This window comes from Hipposideros armiger, unplaced genomic scaffold, assembly GCF_001890085.2.
Source record: "Hipposideros armiger isolate ML-2016 unplaced genomic scaffold, ASM189008v1 scaffold_0, whole genome shotgun sequence".
In the NCBI taxonomy this organism is placed as follows: Eukaryota; Metazoa; Chordata; class Mammalia; order Chiroptera; family Hipposideridae; genus Hipposideros; species Hipposideros armiger.
Window position 1 is genome coordinate 1,386,142 of NW_017731350.1, and position 24,583 is coordinate 1,410,724.

At 41.5% G+C, this 24,583-nt stretch overlaps 1 protein-coding gene across 3 annotated transcripts in view; it reads right to left on the reverse strand.

Annotated features, from left to right (window-relative positions):
* The window catches only part of BABAM2 (BRISC and BRCA1 A complex member 2), a 374,448-nt gene that overhangs the window by 74,651 nt on the left and 275,214 nt on the right, over positions 1 to 24,583 (reverse strand). For all 3 annotated transcript variants that reach the window (XR_002125902.1, XR_002125953.1, XM_019658721.1), the window contains exons 8-9: positions 5,157 to 5,256; positions 1,795 to 1,865 (exon numbers count right to left, since the gene is read on the reverse strand). Coding sequence is in view for 1 of the 3 variants with exons in the window: in XM_019658721.1 (XP_019514266.1) it covers positions 1,795 to 1,865; positions 5,157 to 5,256 (171 nt within the window). In the remaining 2 variants the exon portion in view is untranslated. The remainder of the gene's footprint in view (positions 1 to 1,794; positions 1,866 to 5,156; positions 5,257 to 24,583) is intronic.

A 24,583-nucleotide genomic window follows, 5' to 3' on the forward strand; every position in this document is an offset into this window, starting at 1 on the left:
GTCCTTACAGATGCTTCTCCCTGGTCCAGTCAGGCCAGTCAGGCTATTAATACTGATGGCTGCCCAGTTTCAGTAGAGAGAACAGTAGCACGCATTTCATTGTAAAGGTACAGGAACGAAGACACTGAAGGCTAAGTGATTTGCTCGAAGACTATATATTATTCAGAATTTCTGACTTAAGTCAAGAAGTAGATTCACCAGTTTATATTTCTTTCCATGAATTTATAATTAACTCAATATGTTACAAACTGATATCTAAACTTTTTAGATCCTGCATCCCATAAGCAAAAACAAGCGCAGGGTGCTTTTCATAATGCATATGGTACCGTAATATGGTATTATTTGTATATCATTTAGTAGTTGTATATAAGTCCTACTATATTACTGTCTTTTATGCACAGTAAAACAGACATAAAAATGTACATTAAAAAGAACAGAGGTTTTTAAAACAAATGTAAATGCAATTTTCACATTTATTTGTGAAGTGAGGGAAGGCACGGACCCCTGGGGTGTGTGTATCCTACTTTGGGGGCCATTGTGCTACCTTCTTCATTTTCAATTATATATACTAAAGATATTCTCAGTCAAAAATTAGAAGACATTTATTAACTACTGTTCGTATCGTATTTTCTCAAAATGTTCATAAATAAAGCTGAAAAAAAATCTTAAGTATTAAAGACTCATGTGAGAGACAGTCATACTGTTTAGATATTGACAGTTCTATTTCAGAGGCATGAAAAATTCCACTAGGGGTAATGAGAAAATTTCTTGAAATTGTTTTGAGGAGTCAGAAATTTTGCTTATAATTATGCCACAGTTTGTAAAATTATATCCCAGGGAATGGCCAGCCTCATTTGTTATTTTATCTTCTCTTTCCTATTTCCACTTTCCTTTGGTCCCAATGTCTTCATTTACTTATTTAAAGTTTAAATTTTGCGCTACTGTATCTATCTTCAGATATTGATAAGCCTTCTCTGGAATAAGGTAAGATATAGCCAGACTACTAAAACCCTTAGCGCATAGTCCCCCAAGTGGGTAGAATGTCCCCCCTTTAAAGCAGCCCGTGAGGAAACGCATTCCTTCTCCCCGAGCTCCGCCTGAGGAGAAGCGTGGTGAGGCCTCCGCCATCACGTAAGGAAACGGAGCTGCAAGGCGGCACAGCCACGGCAACCGAAGGAAACGGCCAACGCAGGGGCGGCAGCGGGACGGACGCCCACCCTGCCGCCGCAGCGCCACGCTGCCTTTGCCCTCGAGGTGCCTTCTTCCAACTCCTCATCGCTTTTGTGTCTAATGCTAAACGTCCTTCCCAAATCTGTGTGGCCCTGTTGGGAGTGGGGTTCCTCTCAGGAGACCTGAGTCCTGAGAACCTGGGTCCCCACGCTGGTTCCTGCTGCCTTTAGGTGTGTGACTTCTGTCAGGTTACTGAACTTCTCAAAGTTTCAGGGCTTTCTTCAGTAAAATGTGTCACTCATGCCTGCCTGGCTGACCTCACGATGACTGAGCCGAGGGAGGTGACAGTGCTGTGCAAACTGTAAAGAGCAGGTACTGCTGCCATCATTTCTGCTGTGTGTGGGGCTGGGCATACTGCTGCTCCAGGGAGACATGTGATTTTATTATTTGCTAAAGAATGCTAAAAATATCTTCCTGGGAGCTTCAGTGTAAGCAACATACCAGAAGGATCAAAATGGCATGGAAAAGGTATCATACGTAAGAACTAAGTGCTATTTTCTTAATCAAGCCTTCCCATTAGGGTCAGCAGGACGTGAGGGCATATAGTTGAAGCAGGGAACTTACGTGCCAAAGTGACTGAGGAAAGCAGCAATATACTCTCTTCTTTTGTGATACCCTTGAATCACATACTGCACCTGGAATAGGAATGTAAAGCTGAGAAGTGGAGTAGGAAATTTTTAAATGCTTAATTATGAAAAATTTCAAAGATTCAGAGAAGTACAAATAGTGAAATTAACACCCCTATTGCCACCACCTATATTCAACAACTGAACATTTTGTCGAGTTGCTTCATCTAACCATCTACTTACCTATCAATCTATCAGTCAATCTTACTAAAACATTTCAAAGGAAATTAGAGACATCGTGATGGTTCGTCCTAAATACATCAGCAAGCATCTCCCAAAACAAGACATTTTCCCGCATAACCACAGTATCATAATCATACCCAACAAATTTAGCAATCATTCTCTGAATTCATCTAGTACACTGTCCTTTTTCAAAATTTCCCAGTTGTCCCCGAAACACTTTTTTTTAAAAGCAGGATATAATCAGGGACCAGGCAATTAAATCGAGAAAGTCTTTTCATCTAGAACAGGGGTTGGCAAACTGTGGCTCGCGAGCCACATGAGGCACTTTGGGTATGTACACATGGCTCTGAAGTAAAATTGAAGATGAAAATAAAACTATCATAGTTTCATTTATAAAACTTTTAAAGGATATTATTCACATAATGGTGATTTCATTTATTTTATGGCTCTTGAATAATTTTTAAATTGTTGTGAGGGACAGGATTGGCTCTTTCATCTCAAAAGTGTGCCGGCCCCGATCTAAAATAATAGTACCTCTGGGGGTGTGGGTCCGTGTGTCTAAGTGTGTGCCTGCACATGCATACACGACATTGACTTTTCAAAGATACTGGGCTAGTTATCTTGTAGAATGTTCTACAGTCTAGATTTTCTGATTGTTTCCTTCCTTTTTCCACTACCCTCTGTATTCCCTATAAATTGGAAGTCAGAGCTAAAGCTGTGATTAGATTCAGGTTAAATATTTTTGGCAACAAAGCTTCATAGGTGATACTGGGTTTGATCATCAGTTATGGTGATGGTGGCCAGAACACTCCACTGTAAAGAGTTGTTTCCCCTTGGCATAGTGGGAAATCCATGAGTCTCCCTTGCGAAGTGTGTGAAGATCTAGCTCCCCACCAACCTTTCACCTGATGGTTTTAGTATCTGTTGGAGATCTTTGTCTGCATCAATTATTTCATTAGGGCCTGAAAAAACGGTGATTTTTTTAATTGTATCATTCCATCTGCATTTATCACCTGGAATTCTCTGTAAAAAAGGCCTTCCTCTTATCAAATAGGGCTATTTGGTTATCTGGAACCACAACTCCTATTGAAAAGGCAGGACAATGCTTAATTCTTTCTTTTTAAATTCCTAATATTCAGAATTAGGAGTGTTGCAATAGGAGAGTTTGTTTAGCCTTTTTATATTTCCTTGTTATCACCAAATGACAGATTCTATAAAAAGTTGTGAACTCAGTAAGCTCGGCATCTGAAAGTCAGTCATTTACCCATCAGCTTTTAACACAAAAATACATTCCTCATGATGTCTTTATAATGGCTGCAAGAAATAGTGGGAGAAAGAGACCCTCAAAATTGTTTATACTGGCTATAGCCACAATGAGTTTCCATGGCTAACAAAAACTTGAGATAAAGTGCTTGAAATAACTTTGACACAATTGGTACTGATAGTCACGTTGCAGCCTTTAAAAGTAAAACAATTCTATTTCTATAATAGGGATTTATGTCAATTTATAAAAACAGTGCTTACTTTACAGGCTTAATGCAGGATCAGAAATGTTATTTTGGGAAAAGAAAAACAGATGATAAGTTTGCTTAAGTGGCTTTGTTTAAAAAGGGGATGAAAACAGTTCTGTGTACTTGATTTTAAAAACAGAAAACCATTTTAACAGAAACCCACAACAAAACTGGCTATAAAGATAGATTCCAATGTAATTATGGAAATTCATTTGACGGGATTGTTTCTAAAAGCAGCCATACTGTCCTCGTTTGTAGCAAGGAGAAGAGCAGCAATTTTAAGACAAGTGAAATTAATGAAAGGGAACCAGATAAGAAAAACGAACTGATTCTTACATTTCTGGGAAAACAGAATTAATAATTTTTTTGAGGACAGTGTATGACTAGAAATTAATCTCACTTGGAGGGCTTTAAAAAGGCTTTTCTTCTTGGTTCTGGAAAACCAAATTTGCATTTTTCTCTATAATACTAGGCCACAGATTTGAAGGCACTGCAAAGTCCCACAATGTAAATAAGAATTCTGTCCTCTGATCAGTTTGGTAGGAGGGCGGAGGCTGGGGAAATTTGGTCCAATGAGAAGCAACCACTCCACGAAGTTAAATACCCTGGAACCTGTGCCAAGCCCACAGATTGCCGAGTTGCCAGATTTTAGTTTCTCTGACATTTAAAACATAATACTGAAGCCTTTGAAATATTATTGTACTTTTAAGATATTTCTATGTAGAGATGAGCTATCTTTTGAATGAAGGAGACAGACAAAAGGTTTATTTTCTAAGCCAATGTGAACAAGTCAACAGGAGCAAAGAAAACAGCACTTTGGTAATTAAGCAAAGTGTGTCAGTCCATGTGGAGAAGAAAGAAAGTCAGTGTTGCTTGTGGATTCATATCTCCAGTCTTTAGCTAAACACACTGGCTGGACACACTTTTTAGAAATATCTGACAACCATTAATGCAAAACCCAGCTAGCTTCTTGCCAGTGTGATGGCTCATTAATGCAGCTGAGAGGAAGCTTCAGGTAATCTGATGTGCCTGGCTACAAGACCAGCTGACCTGGAAACCTCGGCCCTACGAGCAGGACTCTAGAAACTGCCCCTAGACATGACAGAGAGAATCAAGAACAATTAAAAAGTGAGGTACCCAAAAGCAGCAAGAGATGAAGGCAGCTCTATAGAATTACCCTAATATTAACTAGACACACACACGCACACACACACACACGCGCGCACACACACACACACGCGCACACACACACGCACACGCACAAGATAATTGAAAAATGAAGTGCAAAACTTTTAAGCCATAAGAAGGTGTAAGATTTAGCACATAATTAGGGCATAATGGAAATTCAAGAAGGAGGAGATACACACTTAGAAGATGAAGATAAGACTGGAACAGGAGGTCAGGATCCTTAGAAAAGGAAGAAGGTAGGCAAAGAAATATGGAGAGAAACTAATGAATTGTATCCAAGTAGGAAAGGCCGATGTTAAAAGGAGGTTGAAACGAAGCAGATGGGGTGAACAGGATGGTGCTTGCATGACAGTGCTGGGTGGGTGCTACACGGGAGAGAGGCGCCCCACAAGGCGGGGACCGGGGGCCCTGCTTTTACCTTGTTGGTGAGCAGGTGGCATACTTGAGGGACGTAATCGATGAGACATCCTCCTCCTGGGAAAGCCGGAATATGAAGAGCCGAGGAGCCTCCGAGTGCACTGAAGGGACAAGGGGACAAGGGACACTTCTCTTAGGGCTCAAGCAATTTAAGAAGTGACACCCCCAAACAATTTAAATGTAAGGAGTGACACCCCCAAACAGACTTGGCTTCTCTTATCAAAGTCCGCCCACCAACTGCCTGAATTAATGATGGTGGGAATATGGGCTTTACTTTATGATTACATTTCTATATTTCAATCCATTCTGTTACATCAGCATGTTCATGTTACACATGACTAACACTTAATGACGAATAACAACTAATGGTCCTATCATACAGTGGTATAAGTTAGCAATTTTTGATTGGCATGTATAAATGTCTCACCAACATTCATGGGTTGTGCCTATTACTGAAACCTAGACTTTTATATTGTTCCTTATGCTCAATTCAGTGCTCGGCAAGCATAAGTCATTTACTAAGCATCTTGGCTGAATTAAACTGAGTTGATGTAACATTATAACACTGTACTGAACGCTAGCTCTTTGTTGCCGTGGACTGCCTCCTTGGGCTCTACTTTCCTCATTTTCAGTGTGAGGCAGGTGGTCTGGGGCAGGGCTTGCCAACTCCAGGGTCTACCCAGCCCAGGTGGGTGATGTAAATGAGTGGAGACAAGTGGAAATTTTATGCACAGTGGGTAAGAGTCTCCACTGCTCAACTCCAGCCCATCTCAGACATGTAAGAATGCAAGCCTGGTCTTACCAGATCCTAATTTTTCAGGTGAAGCTCAAAATCCAGATTATTTAATCTCTCAATATTTAAATGGTGGCAACTAATTAAACACTTTCTGAAATACTGTGCTACCTGGCCCCATGTCTATATGGGCCAATATGGGTAGGAAGTCTGCAACTAGTCCAAGTAAATGTTGATTTTCAATTCATCTAAACAAGAAAGTACGGTAAAAAATCATTGATTTAAGAACATGCACTGTTGATCCAGTAATAGTTTCCAGAACTTTCATGAAGATTCCCTTTCTTAAATTACCCAGCATCCGATTATTAAAAGAAATTGTTGAGAACCTTACAGTATGTATTTCGTATGTCATCCTTAATATTGATTTCATCTTCTTTCCTACTCTCACTTCCCTTTGGACCTAATTCGCTTTTCTTATTGAATTTTATTTTAATGAACTATATATTTCTGTAAGCCCCTTAAACCCTCTCTGTAATATGACGGGATGTAAAAAGACCCCTAAAATCCCTTAATGCTGTGATTATTCATTTTCCAAGTTCCTGCAGTTACAAGACTGTAAAGGAAGCAAACGTTTCACAGTAACAGTATAGAAAACCATTCCTGAATTGTTTAGAGCAGATGGACTCAGTCTAGAGTCTGTAAAACAGGGAATAATACACATAACTACTGCAAGGACTCCAGGCCAGCCTGTCTTCCTATTGACTACAGATTTCTGAAATTAACTTTTCTGGTAAAAAATGAATATTATCTTTATTTATTTATGGGAATGAAAAATCCCAACAAACAAAATCTCAGGTGATGTGAGGTGGCCAACATGAAGTGAAAATATTCGCCACTGACTTTTCCTACTCAGATGAAAAAACACGTTTTTCTACTCTACATAAAAAGCACAACAACTCTGACAACTGAGAAAATCAGAAGACAGCATTTGACTAAGTATGACATTAATGAATCATCTACACTCTGCAACTGCTCAGAATCAGCGAGAACATCATTTCTGTTTGCTCCTCTCAGAGTAGATGTTGAATGGGATTTAGCCTAAACTGAAGAAGGAAGGCTAGGAAAATTCCTATGACTTCTTGTGAACTGCAGGTAGGCTTTTTATCCCCTTTTTTAATGAAAAAGTACACAGAAGGCATACATCTAACCAGAGGTTCTAATGGTACCATCAGGATGGAAAATTGATAAAGAAGAAAATTCTATAACATAAAAAAATCCAATATTTATATCTTGTTGTTACTAGTGAAATATCTGCATAACACAGACAATCCTGAGATCCAGGCTTCTCACAGCTTACTTAGAGCAACAATCCTTAGCATAATAAAATTCCAAAAAATAAAATAATTTAGATAATTCCCTGGAATTGATTGTAATGGCTCTGACCTATATAAAATATTCCAGGATAAGTCCTTAATCGTTCACTAAATTGAATATAAGGAATGAAAATAGACTGTGGGTAACCCTGCAATCAATCTCGCTCTCTCTGTCTCTCTCCTTCCTTCTGAAATACAGCCATTAAACAAAAATTACCTATAATGACAGAAAGAAGCGGGGGTGCCGGGAAATTCAAAGACCAGCTGCTTGGCTGCCAGGCCCATCTCTATACTCCGCTTCTGTGATTATCAAGCACTAACACTTGTTGCTAGGTGCTTTCTCCTGATCTAATTTAATTGCACCATTCAATGAGGTGGGAATTCTCGCTATAATATTACAGGTGAAGAAATCAAGGCTCGGCGAACAGAAGAAATTTCCTCGGGTTCACCCAGCTAGAAAAATGGGAAAGCCAAGATCTGAACTCCAGCCTGCCTGTCACGGGCGTCCATGCTGTCACTGTGGAATTACGTGCTTCCCTGAGAGCAGGGGAGTTTTAATCTTGGAAGGTCTACAGAGATGGAAAGAAACAGTCGGTCTGGCTACCAGTGAGCTGGGTTGGGGTTCCAATGAGACTACAGGGCTTCTAGAAGCACTCAGACCACCGCTGACACAGGCACCGTGACACACAGCTCGTCTCCCTTCACAATCTTGCACACAGCAGCAGGGTGAGCAGTCCTCTCGGTTTTGTTCATGCCTCAGGACTCTCCCACCTCAGCCATCAAACAACTGGACCCCCAACTTAGATGTGAGGCGCCAACCCTTTGTCATGTCTAATCGTGAGTGACTTAGTTAGCTGTGCAGGGTAAGTCTCAACGTGTGAAGCACTCCAGATACTAAGGAGAATAGTTCTAAATGAGAATTTATTTTTAACGGACTCTTAACTGCAGCCTCTCCTTAACTCAGTACAGTGGTTTCTTAGCTTGTGAGGGGACTGAACCTGACTTCCAGCGTCACACACTGATAAGTGCTGCTGACTCATGTATAAATACCCTCTTCGTGGGTAAATATTTAACAGCTTGCTGCTACAGCCTGAATGCTGCCCTGATCATGCTGAATAAACAAAGTTAAGTGCCATGAAATAAAAGAGCTATTATGTTTTTAAAGGGCGCAAGATGGAGGTAAGGCCTTGTGTTTCTAATTATTTAATATTCATGAATCAAAAAATATGGGGCTGAGCATGTCCAACAGAAAGCTCCCTCTGTGCGGAGATTCCAGGACACACTCAGCTATCCCCAGGAATGCAGGGCTGGCTGAAGAGAAGGCAGGGCCTGAATAACCCACTAAGTGGCTGAGTTGGGGCTGGGGGGCGGGGGGAGAAGGAGATGAAAGCGACCACTTGCTGTTGATTCTTCTGATCTCTAGAGCGGTGCAGTGAGAAAGTGGGGGTAAAAGGTAAGGAAAAGTAAACTGGTGTGGCCAAGTGTCAGGCTGAACTTGGGAGGAGAGAGAGAGGTAAAAAGGGCTGTCTTGAGAAAGTACTTTCTATCTCTATTATGGACCAAAATGAAACAGGAAATTAGCTGATAATTCTTAGAACTGAAACTGTAGATAGAAACTAGAAAGACAAGGCCAGAGTTTGAGAAGCCTTTCCAACAATGGAGATCAACAGCTCAAAAGGTAACCAGAAAAGCATGTCCAGGTCTGTCTCGTTGGCTCTAAAAGTCAAATGCAGGAACTGCCCATGTTAAATGTATTAATGCTATTGTTTTCCGTGCAAATACAGCTCATACAGCCTTTTGTGAACATTGCTCTGTCTGCAGATATTCAGAGTGTCTAACACTGAAGACGTGCCCTGGCTATCACGCTATAACAGAAAAGTATTTTTGAGCATTTTGACTTGAAAAAAATGGAGGGAGTCAGCCGTCTGAAAGCTTAACCTGGGACAATGGCATTATGATTTGGGCCCATTAAGGGATAGCAACTGTCTCTTCCCTCTGTGGGGTGCTACCTTACTGGACAAATAAAAATGAGCAAAACATCATTTGGCACTGGAGAAAACCAGAAAGGCCAGTGATTCTCAATTATAGTTCTTGCTTCTGCCAAGTTTGCTCTTTGGTTCTACTCCACGTTCTCAGGGCAGTGGGGATAACACTGCTCTCAAAAAGACCCAGCTCTCTCAGTGATGAAAGGTTTGGAGTAACAATTAGAGTTCCACTAATATTAAAATAGCACCAAGCACTCCAAGGGAGACTTTATCCTACAACGCGTCTTGCTTGAGTGTTCTGTGTGTCCAAGGGTTACATCAAGGCGCTGTAGAGACGCCTGGATCAGCCTTAGTGTCCTGCGTGCCCTTTGAATCGGGCTCTGAGGGAGAGGAAGTTGACCTGGTTGCCTCCTCCACAGTATGATTCAGGGGAGTGTTGGAAGTTAAAGCACGGAAATGGGGAACTTCCAGGGTAGGTGGACACAAGCTGCCACTAGCTCTCAAGCTAAGAGAGAGCCTAAGGAAGGTGAGCCTTCAATGCAGTTCAGCTAACACTAACTCTATGCCTAATTCTGTTTAAAGTGTTGAGTTTCCCATTCTGACTATGTGACTAAGGCACTATTTCAAGGTAGAGGAATGCCAGCGACCTCAAGAATCTGGGGCACTTTATGATGCCAGAGGATGTTTCCTGGTGGCCAGCCAGGAGAGCCATTACAATAAAACGAAAGTCACTGTTATTTATTGAGTAGCCACTTTTGCCAGGCACTTGGCTAGGCATTTCATTATCTCTAAACCTCACAACCACCCTGCCAAGGAGACTTAACTGGTCCAATTTGCAGATGAAGAAACTGAGGTTCAAAGAGTCTAAGTATCTTGTCCAAGATGCAAAGATGGGCTTTAATCCCAGTCTTTCTGGTTCCAAAGCCTCTGTCCTTTTCCATTAGAAATCTTTCATAGAAAGATGGTGTGAAGTTTTAAAAACTCTAATCTGCCTATATACTGAAACAGTGGTATACGTGGCTGAAATTATCCTCAAAAAAGCTTTTTTCTATAAAATTCATCACCTTATCATCTCACTTTTTCTTAAGCTATCAGAGATTTAAAAAAAAAGTCACATATAGGTTCTGAAAACCCAGAAGTATGTAAATACTACATTAAGGAGGGACATTTTAAAAAAACAAAACTGGATTTTCTTTCTCCTAGTAAAGCATTTTCTAGAGCTATTGTTAGCCTTCATCTTATTTTATAGATCCAACGTTGAGCCATCTCAAGAGTCTCTTGATCTTTCTCTCAGTTACACAAAATCAAGGTATAATTCAAAATGGAAAAAAATCTCAATGAGTGTCACAGGAGAAGAAAATAAAAGATCAGAATGACAGGTTTAAGCTTACGAATAAGAGAAAACCTGGGCAGTCAAACTGGATGAGAGGTTCACTGAAGCACCGACGTCAGCCTGGTCCTATTACATGTGCTACTGATCTAATGTTTCCACTAAACACACTTCACAGTATAAGCCAGGTCTGTATTTAGCGTGGTCTACTCCCAGGTCTGCTGTACAGTAGAGCACTGTATTCCATTTCTTGTGTCCCATTTTTAGAGAGATATATAAATATGGAAATGTTCTCAGACAACGATAATATGGTTCAACACTCGGAAACTGTTCCTCTGGAGTAGCCTAAAGAAGCTGAGATTGCTAAATTAAATTACTTAGAAGGTTACGGAGTTATTCAATAGAGTCATTTAAAAATGTGAATGCATACTGTATGGATAATGTAAATCAGCTGTCCTTCGCTTAGGCACAGCGTACATGAAGACAGTTTAAAAGGCAACAGGAGGCATTTAGCTGGTAAAAGAATTCTCCACAGAAGAGTAGTGAATAATAACAGCTGTCTTTACGAAGCACGATGTATGAGGCACTGTACAAGGTGCTTTGCCTATATTATCATCTCTTCTGCACACCAGTCTACGGAGAGGGGTTTTCCTTTTTGACAGATGAGAAGGCTGGAACTTAAGAGAAACGACATAACCTCTCTAAGGTCACAAAGGTGGTCAATGGCAGAGGCGTCTAAATCCAGGTCTCTCTGACCTAAATCTGCCCCACTCTCAGGTTTTCGGTTATTATCACTTTTGTGACTTCTGAATCCTTATTTGCAGACCTGACGTCTGGTTCCATATGTGTCCGAGTCATCGAGCTTCTTCTGGCTTGGATACCTGGGCTGACAATGGAGCCCCTGAGGCTGTCTCCAGGAACATTTATGAAACTTATTTAGGGACCTGAACTTAAGTGACGAGCGCCTTTTTGATTCTAGGCAAATGAACCCCCCGGAAACCTGGCAGAACTCTGAGGGCCAAGGACCTGATGCACACTTTCCAGCAGGGAGGAAGTGAAATGCATGGAAGCTTTACATTGAAAGAAATACAAATGATGAGAATATTATAACTGAAAACAGAGTAGGTCTAATGACATGAACACTAAGTTTTTATTCAGAAATGTGCTTTTTAAGTTTGTTAACATCTCAAAAAAGCCTTTAAGGGACAGTAATCTTAACAGATGTCCACCATCAGGATTTTGTTAGCATGTGAAAAGCATTTAAAGTAAGCCCTCCCCCCCCCCAAACAATAATGGATTTAGCAGATGTTCTATTAAGATCTGGTGTGAAATATTTATTATAATGCCCAAACAGGCTAAGGGAGAGAAAAGCTTTTTTCCTTTTGTTGCATTTTGATCCCTTGCCTATTACTTGAAGTTGATTCCATCACAATTTCTTAAGAAGTGGAACTATTTTCAAATACCAGTCAACAGGAATGAGTGAATTTACTGAGTTTGTTATAAATTCACAATTTTAAGGCTCCAATGAATGGCTTTACTGCTCTGCTATTAACAGGCAGAGGTTACTCTTCCTATGAATTACTTTTAAAACATATTTACTGAAAAAAATCAATACATATGTATCAAGTCATCACGCTGCACACTTTAAATATCTTATAATTTTATTGGTCAATTATACTTCAATAAAGCTGGGGAAAAAAATCAATGCATACCATAGTTCCTGAGACTAAACCCACAACTATTTCCCTAACTCCCTCCTCCTCCTCGTTGCACACAGGTTTTAATGATGGTCAAAGGAAGATACAGAGAATTAGGAAAACCATGCGTCTGCCTGACCAGGACAGAGAAGGGCACACGCCTGCCTCCTGCTTACTGGAACCAACTCAAGGCTCAGGCACATAAACAGCATTAGGCAACTTCATGCACACAAATCTCACTGCTTAACATACTCGTATCATACTTTTATACTGATAACTTCCAGATTTATACTCTAGCTCAGGTCTTTCTTTAACTTGGGACTCTATAGCCAACTGCCTACACAGCACCTCCACTGGGATGTCTAAAATGCACCTCAAACTTGACCTGCTCACGAGCAAACCCTCCCTGCAAAGCCTACTGCTTCCCACTCATCCCATTTCAGTCAATGGCGGGTCCAACCTATGGGCTCTCCGACCAGAAACCTCAGTCATCCTGACTCCTCTGTCCCACACCCCACATTCAATTAGCTGGGTCCAAGCCACCATAGCTCCTCATTTGGATTCCTGCCTCCCGCATAGACCGGGGCTGCTCCCCGCTCAGAGCGCAGGCCCAGTTCTCCTGCTGTTCCCTCTGCCCGAAACTCTCTTCCCAGCCACCTGGGGGGCTTGCTTCCTCAACAACCTATCTAAAAGAACCCATTTCCATCTCCGGTGTCCCCTCTTCTTTGTTTTACTTTTATTATGGCATATATTTCCATAAGACATTCTACATATTGTATTTGTTTAATTGTCTCCCCCCATCAGCCTTCACTAGAATATAAACTCCTCTAGAATGGGGATCTTTGTTATATTCACTGCTGTAACACCAGAAACAAGAAGAATCTCAAGTTCATAGTAGCAACTCAATAAATATTTGTGGTATTAAAATCGGGTGAATATAGGGAAAAATATGGAAGTCAAATTTCCAGAATGGACATTCAAAATCAGTAATATATATATATATATATATATATATATATATCTTTTCTGAAATAGTCATGGCGAAAAGGAAGGTTTTAAGGGTCTAGGACAGGGGTCGGCAAACCTTTTCAGTAAAGAGCCAGGTAGCAAGTCTATACTTTGCAGCCACAAGGTCTCTGTCACAGCCACTCGACTCTGAGGTCGTAGCACAAAAAGGGCCATAGACAATACGTAAGCAAATGAGCACATCTGTGTTCCAATAAAATTTTATTTATGGACACCGAACTGTGAATTTCAAATAATTTTTACTACTGTTTAAATGTTTTAGTAACCATCTGAAAAATGTGAAAACCATTCTTAGCTTGTGGGCCATAAAAAGTGGGCTGCAGGCCAGATTTGGGTACTAGGTTGAGTTTGCTGACTCTTGATCTAGGATTTAGGATCATTTGACAGTTCTACAGATGCTCAAGTTAGGGGGAAATATCTAGGTGGAAACAGACAAAAAGACCTAGATTAGTTAACAAAAATTAAAAGCAGGCCCTTTGGTCAATCCTCCTAGAAACCATATTCGGCCAGCAGCTAAACCGCAACATTAGCCTCTTCCAGGCACGGGTGAGGTGAGCATTAGGCACCTCGTGGACTGTGGGAGTGCCCCTAATGACACTGGATTGGAACTGTGCAAGAAAGAGCTATTTATATGATTTTGAACGAAGCTCGAGGCATATTCCGGTGCTTCTGACTTCTATGCTAGGTGAAGAGCTGCCTACAAAATCCTCCTCCCACCCCAAATACTGGCTGTTAGCTGGTGACTGATCCTCAGAAATATTAAGATGAATCATATATGCTCTTTTCACAGTGCAAAAGAGATCATTTTAAAACTCAGAAAATGTCACTTTTGGGTAGTCACAAACCACACAATAGAAAAGCTGCCCAGCATGAAAATCGTAAATAAATAAAATCCTGTTCCTGCATGGAAACATTTTTCCTCATTTAGATTCCAATGCTTGTTTTAGGACTTGCCTCCAAGGTTGGCTGGTGTTAAAACGTGTTCCTGTTCCATCCCATAATCTGATGATGGAAGACGGGCTTTGTTCTCCACCCCTCTTCCCTGGGGCCCTTACCTGGTTAACCCTGCTCTTCTCTGTAACCCAGGGCACTCAGCCTTGACTTTCTCAAGCTGCTGCTCAAGTCACCTACAGGCAGCTATGGCCTCCCTGCCTACTGTGCTCAGCGTACTTGGCCTGAAAGGCGCCAGCTGCCAGGGGGCTCAGTCTTCACCCAGGCACCGAGAAAGAAATCCTGTGTTTCTTTCTTCTTCCTGCTTGGAGAAACAGGTATTTTTGTCTTTGATCCCTAAGCTCTGTTTTCTTTCTCTTGTTACTAAACAGTTCACTCCCTATCTCCCCGGGCCCCTCCCTAGCCCTTTTTTTTTTTTTGCAACTTCATCATTTTTCCACATTGCACCGTTTGGCACAGGAGAAGGAGGGAACCACATCAAATAAAGGAATGCAACCGCAAAAGCTGCCTTGAAAAGCAAAGGCCCCAAGATTTTTTTTTTTTGTCAATTTACCGTTTTTAGACTTGTTCTCCCATAATCAAATCCTCCCTATCGTGTTAACAATGTGGTGGTGTGTCAATACATTGGAATTCTGCTTCAATCAGCAACCCAGAGCTTAATAGGAAAATGAAGCAACAAAATGTTGGTCTTACTGTTAACCTTGGGCTAGGCCTGTACTTAGGACGGGGATGTTGGCTTCTCAATGGCTCGTGGGCCAAACCTTCAGCTTTGTGAGAGCTGGGGACTGTCAGCCGAGGCCTACAGCTGTGTCTCGAGCAATTTTTAGCGGTGCTTCTGCCACTGCGAGAGCGAGAATCCCTCCAAGTACCACAGACTGAAGCACAAAGCACCCCAAATTTTAGTAAGCCAAAGAAAGTTTAGATTGCCTTCGCTTGCAGAAATTTAAAAGACACATTCAGCTTACTGGCAGCGATTCCGGGGTTTGGCTCTGTGACACTCAAGATGTCTGTAGCTATCACAAAAGGGCTGTGCAAAGTTAGAGTGGGTTTTAAAAAAAATTAAAAACATATGTCCGACATAAAAACCATTCAGGGACAACAAGAAGGTGCCACAATTCCAAATGCTGGGAAGTCACTACTCCATGTCCTCAGGATATATGTGTTATAGTTAATGTTCACCACCAGCTGGCTAATGTTCATCACAGAATGAAAACACCAGTTAGAGGGTGAGCACTTCTGATGTAGTGATTTTATCTTTGGTGACTAACTCGGTAGGTATTTTTGTTGGTGTTTGGGTTTGGTGCACATGGAGTAGTCCAGTGGCATCCTGGCTCATGGCGAAGCCGGCCTGCTTTTGAACATTATCTCTGGCCAATGTGAGCAGTCTGGACCCAAAAGCCACCGAGCAGTGACTCTCCACCCTCATCTGCCCCAGCACACCCACGTAATATGACATGTCTCCCAAGATTCTTCTGGGGAGAAGGGAAGGGGGAGGGAAAGAGATATCTCTTGCCCATTCCTGTTCTAGGGTAGCATGTTAGAATCTCAGGGTGGAGAAATGTGGGATTTGGGGGAAAAACACAAAACCAAAAACCCCAAAACCCTATAGCTGGTTCTGATATGGACTAAATAGATTTTCCAATGCTCCCAACCCAGCATCAGAGTCACTGTGTCAAACATACAGAAGGGGGAATCTTTTCTCCTCAGAAGTTAAAGCCCTTCTCAACTAATAGGTGAAACTGCTGCCAATTTTGGCAACATTCAGCCTGGCCCTGCTCCACCTTTAAAAGCCAGATCACCCATGTTGTTCCCTGATCTGCCCACGATCTGCCTGCCCCTTTCCAGCGCCTCCTCCCTGCCACATCGCCATGGCTGCCCAACAGGCCAGAGTGATGGCGTCAAGGCAGGGGATACTGAAGGGCAGTGGGGACCGCAGGCAGAGGCTTGCTTAGAAGCACCCCCTCTCCTCCACACTCTGCTGCTGCCGCTGAGGGGCCTGGCCCTAGTGCCAGCTATTGCCCTGGGAAATGTCCACAAATGTGAGTACAGGATGTCAGCGTTTTACCAAAGCAGGGCCCAGACTCTGGATGGCTCCAATAGCCACCTGGAAGCAGGGGCAGCCTTTTCTGGAGCACACTGCGGGAGGGAGGTGAGAAAAAGATGATGAAAAAGGACACCTGGGAATCTGAAGAGGTGAGGGATTGAGGAGGCTATAAGCATAATCAGAATTTTAACAAAAATAACATGTATTCAGTAGATCCCTGTCATTTAAAAAACACTTGATCTCACTAAATAAATTGTTTACTTACTAATGGAGAAAGTGGGAGCTCAGCTCTGTTAATATCCATCTGTGCAGAATGGAGAACCTGTTTCTGAATATCATAATTTATTTACCTGTATCTTTTACTTAAAAAAAATCCATCGGTTTAAATACTATTTTTATCAAATTCTCTAAAACAGATGATTCAAAACAGCCAGGCAGTAAATAAGAGCCTACCTCCCAGCGGGAGGCCCAGGACCAGGGTAGGGGTAGCTCAGCTTTCAGGTGCAGATGCGAAGCTTTCTTGAACCCAGTGGCACAGATGCAACAGAAGAAGAAAGGCTTAGTTAGGAAGGGAGTGGGTTCTGGTAAACGAGACAAGGGCAATGCTGATTTAATTGGCCAAAGATAAATGAGGTTGGCCTAACAACTCACTTTCTTGGTTGCTTCAGAATTTTTATTTTCTTAAGCTATCAAAACCAAAACACTCAAAATTTACCAGCAATATGAATGGCATAGAGCGGAATGCAAACACGACTTATTTAAAGTTACATGGCCGCTGAATCCTGACCTACAGTGTGTGAATGTATGAAATCACATCAAGTGCATCGATGGACCTGCCGTGATTTCACCCTGACTCACACAGAGGAATATGGTGAGTGGTCCTGGTGCTCTCCCAAAGTGACAATCCCACAGAACACTATGCGATATTTATAGTCTCTGAGGAGAAAGGCAGGGCAGGGGCCCCAACTTCTGGGCCACCCGGCAAACCCTGAGCATCAAAGTACGCAGGGCTCAGTGGTCCCCTGGAGCTTCCAGCCACTCAGGAGGGGCCCCAGGCTCAAATCAGCACCTCTCTTTCCCAATCAGACCAAGACTGCCTCTCCGTGTGGGCTGCAGCGAACTCAGAAAAACTCCCTTTTCTGGATGCTTTCTCATTTCGCTAGGAACCAACTTGAGATCAGGGTCAGGGGGAGCTCCGAACCTCACTTACATCACATCCTCGAACTATTAAGCTGCAGCTATCACTTGAGCAGCAACCAAACCGGCTGTCCCCTACAGTCAGCATCTGGATCAGGCCCATTCTGGGACTGGGGGGCCTCCTCAGAAGGGTGAGGACTGATGCCAAATGCCAGACAGAGTAAACGGTAAGTTCATACGGGCAGGACCAATCACAAATGTAAACACATTTCAAACAACTGTAATATCTGTGGATGGAGGAGCTGAAGACATTAGAGCAAAACCTTCCAATGGAGTACCATGCAGCCACTAGGCAGAATGAGAGTGGCTTACAGGTCCTGATTTAGAAAAATGGCCATGATATATTGTTAAAGGCAAAAAGCAAGCTGCAGAATATATGTAATACATCATACCATTTTCACGGCTAAATTAAAGCAGCAACAACAAAACCCCAACCTGAGACAACAGGGGCGACACTGTGAAAATACTGAATCTACAAACTTTGCATTTCCCAGTAAATCCTACTTCCCCTCGGCCTGTTCACTGAGGTGAAGACTTGAGGCTGGCTGTCCTGAGGAAGAGGGTGGGACCACCAGGGCAGAGAAGCCCCCAATAGGGAAGAAGGAGGATATAGCATTGATGAGCACCCCCCTCCCCCCAGAAAGGAATGCAAAGAAACAGGCAGAAAGGAGGAAGGATTCAGAGAGAACAGGGTCTGCCTGGGTGTCTCACAGACCTTCCTCAGGCCTCGGGCAGGGGAGAGGGGAATAAGTGAGAGAAACAGACAGACAGACAGACATGCAGTAGTGGTGAAATGATAGAAGTTCTAGAACAACTGAGTAAAATTCAAATGGAGAGGGGTTTTAATTCCACTTCCCACTTGGAGATGAGATCATGTTGTAGAGTAAGGGGGAGTGACAGTGACAAAAATGGTATTTTACCTTGTATACTTTGTTTTTTTGGTGGTATTGGAGTTGGTATTTATTGGTTATAATTGGCACATATTGCCTTTGTAGGAGAGAGGGAGAGGGGAGAGGGGAGAGGGGGAGAGGGGGAGAGAGAGACCAAGGTATACAAATAAGTGAATGCAAAGAATAAAAGGCATTGAACTTGGTGCGTGAAGCTGTAATGGGAGGGGCAATGACCAAATGTATGACGTATCCGAACAGCATGCAGAATTTCATAGTTTGGTTCTGGGGCTAGGAATCTATTGGGTTTTTGGAAAAGTCATGACACATTTTTGCAACGAAAAACATAGAATACATCATGACTTTTCCGACAACCCAATATAATAACATTCCCAAGAACTTTGGGACTCTGTATTATTGATCTGAATTCTACTACTATTTAGAAGAACTGTAATAACAGCTCACATACATTGAGCACTTTTCATGAGCCAGGCATTGTACAGAAAGCTTTCATCTATTAGCTTTGTTTAATCCTTATAAAAGCCCCATAAGGTTGATATATTTTACAGATCAACTGTAAGCCTTGGCAGGTTAAATAACTGACTCACTTAACCCATTCAGTAAATGATGAACACTGGATTGAAACAGGCCGTTCAATTCCTGAAGCCACACACGTCACCACTGCTCCCCACCCGCCTCCCGCCACAGACCATCTGGCTATGAGGGGGCTTCGGCAATCGCTTAGCTTTTCTGGTGTCCAGTTTTCTTCTGTGCACAGTGAGGATGGGACCCAGGAACTCTCACGTCTCTTTTCGTTCTATCATTCTACTCTGGTCTAATGCAGTAGTGTAGACAGGCAGGAGGCTCTTTGGATTCAGAAAGCTAGGAGTATATCTTACTAAAGAATGCTTTTTAAGGACTCCTGTAACAGCAGAGAGATCCAATTTTAATGTAGAAACTTTCCTGGCCCCAAATTAAGAAACAGTGACTAGCTGGTGAAATCATGGGAAAAGGGAGGGTACTCAGGAACACGGAGCCATGACTGTCCAGCATGGCTTTTGTCACCAGCCCTGGGTGCACTGAAATCCCTGCAGCCAGCAGCACCGCAGTTTCATTTCCCAACAGGGACACGTGGACATTAAACCCCACATGTTCACTTGGCTCCTCAACAGTTCGCCCAGCCCTTCAAGCACTGCCGTTGAGGCCGTTCCCGCCACATACTCTTCTCAGCCCCGACTCTCAATTATAAGCCTATTCCTTTTAACTAAACATGAAACCATCTCTCACTGCACAGTACCTTTACTTGTGATCCTCTGCCCGACGTTTTCTCTGATCAAATCAAAGTAAGCTCCTTGCACAAGCCTTGAGTGGGGTTGTCATTTGTGATGGGCAGAATGGCTCCCCAAACATGTCTGAGCCCTAATCTCCAGAACCTGAGAATATGTGACAAAGGAGACTTTGCAGATGTGATAAAGGTTAAGGACCTTGACATATTATCCTGGGTTATCTGGGTGGGCCCAATCTGATCACATGAGAATAGAAGAGGAAAAACAGAAGAGTAGGTAAGAGAGATGTGACAACAGAAGAAGGCCCCCAGCCAAGGGATGTGGATCTGTCAGTCCAATGACTGCAAAGAACTGGATTCTTCCAACAACCCAAGGGAGCAAGGGCTTAGGTTTTAGAGCCTCCAGAAAGAAACACAGTCCGCTCACACCTGAGTTTAGCCCAGGGAGAACTGTACTGGACTTCTGACCTACAGAACTGTAAGAAAATAAGTTTGTGTTGTTTTAAGTGGCTAAATTGGTTGTGATTTGTTACAGCAGCAATAGGAACCTAATACAGCACTCAAAGTACAACTGTTTCTTAAAGGAAACATGATGAGATGAGCTATCTTTCCTTCCACAACAAAATAATGACAGTAATGGCGTATGTCTCATTGAATTAAACAATAAGTCCTTTCTAATACAAATAAATAAACGAATAAATAAATAAACAAGGAAGGTACTTCTTTATAGTAGAAAGCCAACTAATAAATGTAGAGGAAAATATGAAGCTAGAAAATCAGCAATGGATGTTAAAACTAGTGGGTAAAAGTGATAAGGATATCTGCTCAACACATCTCCCCACAAATGTATTATTAATTACAAAGAGAAAATTAGTAACAGAGTAAATAAATCTGTGGACATCACCTAAGCTAAGTGATCCAAGTTAACATCACCAATCCAGGGACAACTGACATCATGTGCTTCTTGGTATGATGTTTTCAGGACACACATCATGTCTGCGGCACTGCTGCCAATAACTCGTAACATGAATCTAAACGTGAGGAAGCATCAAATGAACCCAAACTGAGGATCAAAATAACTGGCCTGTGCTCTTCAAAACTATCAGGGTCAAGGAAGATAAAAAAAGACTGAGAAACTGTTCCAAACTAAAAAAACATAATAATAACAAAGAGACATGATGGCTAAAGGCAGTGTGTGATCCTGGATTGGATCCTGGACCAGGGTAAAAAAATAGCTAAAAGGGTATTAGTGGAAAAATTGACAAAATTAGAATATGACTGTGGATTAGATAATAGCACTGTGCCAAAGATACATTTCCTGATGTGATAAATGCACTGTGGCTATGTAAGTAAGAGAATGTCCATGTTCTTAGGAAATACATTCTGAAGCATTTAGGGTCAAGTGCATCGTGTCCCTAACTTATTCTCAAATGGATGAGTTAAAAGATCATCATAATATCTAAATATAAATACAGAGAGTGATAAGGCAAATGGGGCAAATGTAAACAATTGGTGAAACTGGGTAAAAGATATTCCTCATTCTAGTCTTGTAACTTTTTCTCTTAAGTTTAAATATCAACATAAAAAATTGTCCAAAAAACCCCTTTGTCCCTTCAATTCTTACGTTTATATTAGATTCACTGTTATATGACACACAAAAAGAATCTTGGGGAAAGAAAATACGAATTCAGTGAGTTTGGTTTTCTCTAATGTGATTAATATATAATGGGCTACGTGATTTTTCAATTCATGTTGTTAATATGGGATATAATACCTAGAAGGTAGGCAAGCAATATGTACCTGTGGACTGAACATCAAGTAATTTATTTTTAGAAGGGAAGTCAGCATCTCAAATAAAAGCACAGAGATACATAACATGATATAAAATACGAACTTTTAAAAAAATGAGCTTAAAGTGTGAAGGGGCCAAAAAAATGAGGTGGTTAAGAACCCTTGCTCTGGAATCAGACGGACCATGAGGATTTGAAATCCAATTTGGCCACGTAGTATATTGATCTTGGGGCAAGTTGTTTAAAACTTCCCTTAGCCTCAGTTTGCTCATCTGTGAAATGGGGATAATAAAGCTCATAGGACTACTCCTGTGAAAAGCGAATTAAAGAATCACATAAGGTATTTAATGAGTACCTCACATATAGTTTTAAATGTCATTTATTATCATTGAGTTCTAATACTTGAGCACTTGTTTCATTGTTTCTTTTATAATAAAGAAAATCAACATTCAAATCAAAGTAAAAAATTAATTCATTTAGTAGACATCTACTGTCAAATGCTTGAAAAATCACACTTTTAATGAACTTACAAAAACAATTTGCCCTGGAGGAAGTGTAGTTAAAGGGGTTCTTTTTGAACTTCCTAAGTCACTAGTCTAACTGGCCCCTCCTTTTCTCCCCCCACCCCAACTCCACAACTTTAGACATGTTTTTTCAAATAGAGAATTGCTTAAGCCTGTTAGGCTTTCGGCTTTCCCTACTGTAGGCCCACTTTTTAGTTTCTGAAATCTAGGATGGTCCCCTGTGTCTCTCTGGTCAAATCTGAACTGTTTCCTTAACATTCTAAATTCCATCTATCCAGCTTCCTTCATGCTCACTCTTCCAAGTGATGATGCCTTTACTATATACAGTTCAGCTGGGTGCTGAAAGGGCTCTTACTGAACAAACGATGGTGGCCCTCCACATACCGCCTCTGAATAGAAATAATTTCTCACACATAACATGCCTTCTGGCCATTTTTTCTGCTCAACCGTATCCATCATCTTTTCCAAAACCCTTAAATAAGTGCCAATCCAGAAAGCCTTTCTTTTCCTTTCTTTTCATTTTAATCACATTTTTGATTTTCAGTAATCCATTTATTTTTTGGCCTTGTTAGAGAATTGTACATTAAGCAAGCGACTTGCTATTGATCTATTTAAAATAGAGAAGGATACTTGAAAAGAAACGACGGTGTTTCAACTGCTGAGCATGAATGTCTGTTTGAAGCCTTTCTTGACCACCACAGAATTTATCACCCCACTCTTCATTCATTCAACAAATATTAACAGACATGGTAGACAATACAATCAATACAATTCTTGCTCTTGTGGAATTTAAATTCTAAGAGACAATGCAATAATAAAATGATACTCAAGTAACCAAAGAGGACAGAAAGCACTACGAAGGAAACAAACTATCACAATGTGGAAGGGTGTGCCTGTGGATATGGGAAGGTGGCAGGAGGCAACTTTAGGGCCATGAGGGAAAGAATAAATTTAAACAGAGCCAGTGATAAAATGGAGCCAAACAAGTAAACATCTGGGGGGAAAGTCTTTCTGGGAGAGGGAACAACAAGTGCAAACGCCCAAAGATAGCAACAGGCCCTGAGTGCTTGAAGCACAGAAAGAGGCCAATGTGGCCAAAGTGAAGGGCACCAGAGCAGGGGGGAGGCGAGGGTCAAATGTGCTCGTGGGGCTGGATTACGAAGGTGATGGTAAGGGTCTGAATTTTATTCTATGTCTGTGAGAGAGTTTTATCATGCTTCTTTCTTCTTACAGTAGGTAGTTCATGGGTTTCTATAAGCTCTTCACATAATAAGTGTTTAATGAATGCTTGTTAGGGGCATACATTAGAAGCCATGAGGGAAATGGAGCCATGATCTAAGATCTTGGATGATGGTTTCTGTCACCAACAAGTACATGTGCTCCATCAACCTTAACTTGAGGTCAACAGGTCTGTTATACTGCATGAAAACAGAGTTGTCATGGCGACTCTAATTAGATGGTTTTCTTTCCAAGGAGGACGAACCAAATACTGCGCCTACAGGCTGGTTTGGTTCCCTAACATACCTGGAAGGACTGCAATCCTCTACAAGTTGGAACATTTAGGACAGGGAGTATCCCACTTACCAATAAAGTGGGTTCCCAAAGCAGTTGGCGTGTTTGTGAGTTTAGGAAATGCATTTTCCTTTAGAAATAATGTAATGGAGGTTAGACTCTTAGGCCAATCCACTCAAGTTTTTAAAAATACACAAAGTGGCAGACATACTGTAAAATTGCATTGAGGAAATAATAAAAATGAATTCTTTTGAAATGTGGCAATTAAAGAAAAATTAAGTTGGTGCTTTTAATTTATCTTGATGCTGTAATTTGAGAAAAAGAAGGTTTGATTAGAAGAAAATGAGGAGAAAAATGGAAAATTTAGTGGAGATTCTATTAAGGAATTCTGGGCACCATCAAGGCTTTTAGAGGTTAATGTCACTAATTCTTTTATTACTATGACTTTCGATTCAGGTGTCTCTCAGATAGCTTAGTCACGATCATAATCATTTTTGGCTCATAAGGAGGAGAGCACACGGTGAGGCGGGGCTGTCCTGAGGTCGCTGGGCTGTGTTGAGGTTCTCTAAGGAAACAGAAGAAGTTAAAGAGAAAGAGGGCTCAAAATATAATTAGGGGAACTAAGAGTACCTGAAAAAATAAAATGACGGAGAAAGAGAAAGAGGAAATTCCTATGAGAGGAGGCAAGACTGGAGGGGTGGAAGCTGGCTCACCTAGGACAGCATGATGGTTACCAAAAATCAGGGAGGTGAGGAGGAGAGAGGAAAAGCGGGAGGGAGAAAGAGGACAGGTACAAAGGGAATGAGGGAGAAGTTAAGGACCAAAGACTGCCTGGTATTGGATGGGTGGAAGAGAATGAAGTTGTCATTCATTCATTCAAACGTATGGGATATTTAAAAATTAAATGGCACATTCTTCTAAGATTGAATCTGTGCTTCATGTAATGCTTGTCTCATCCCAAAGCCCAGCACAGTGCTTAGAATGTAAATAAGTTTAATAAATTGTTGTGAAATATGTGAATCCTGTAACAGTTAACACTTATTAAATACCTATTACATGTTAAGCAGTATATATATATATATATATATGTATAT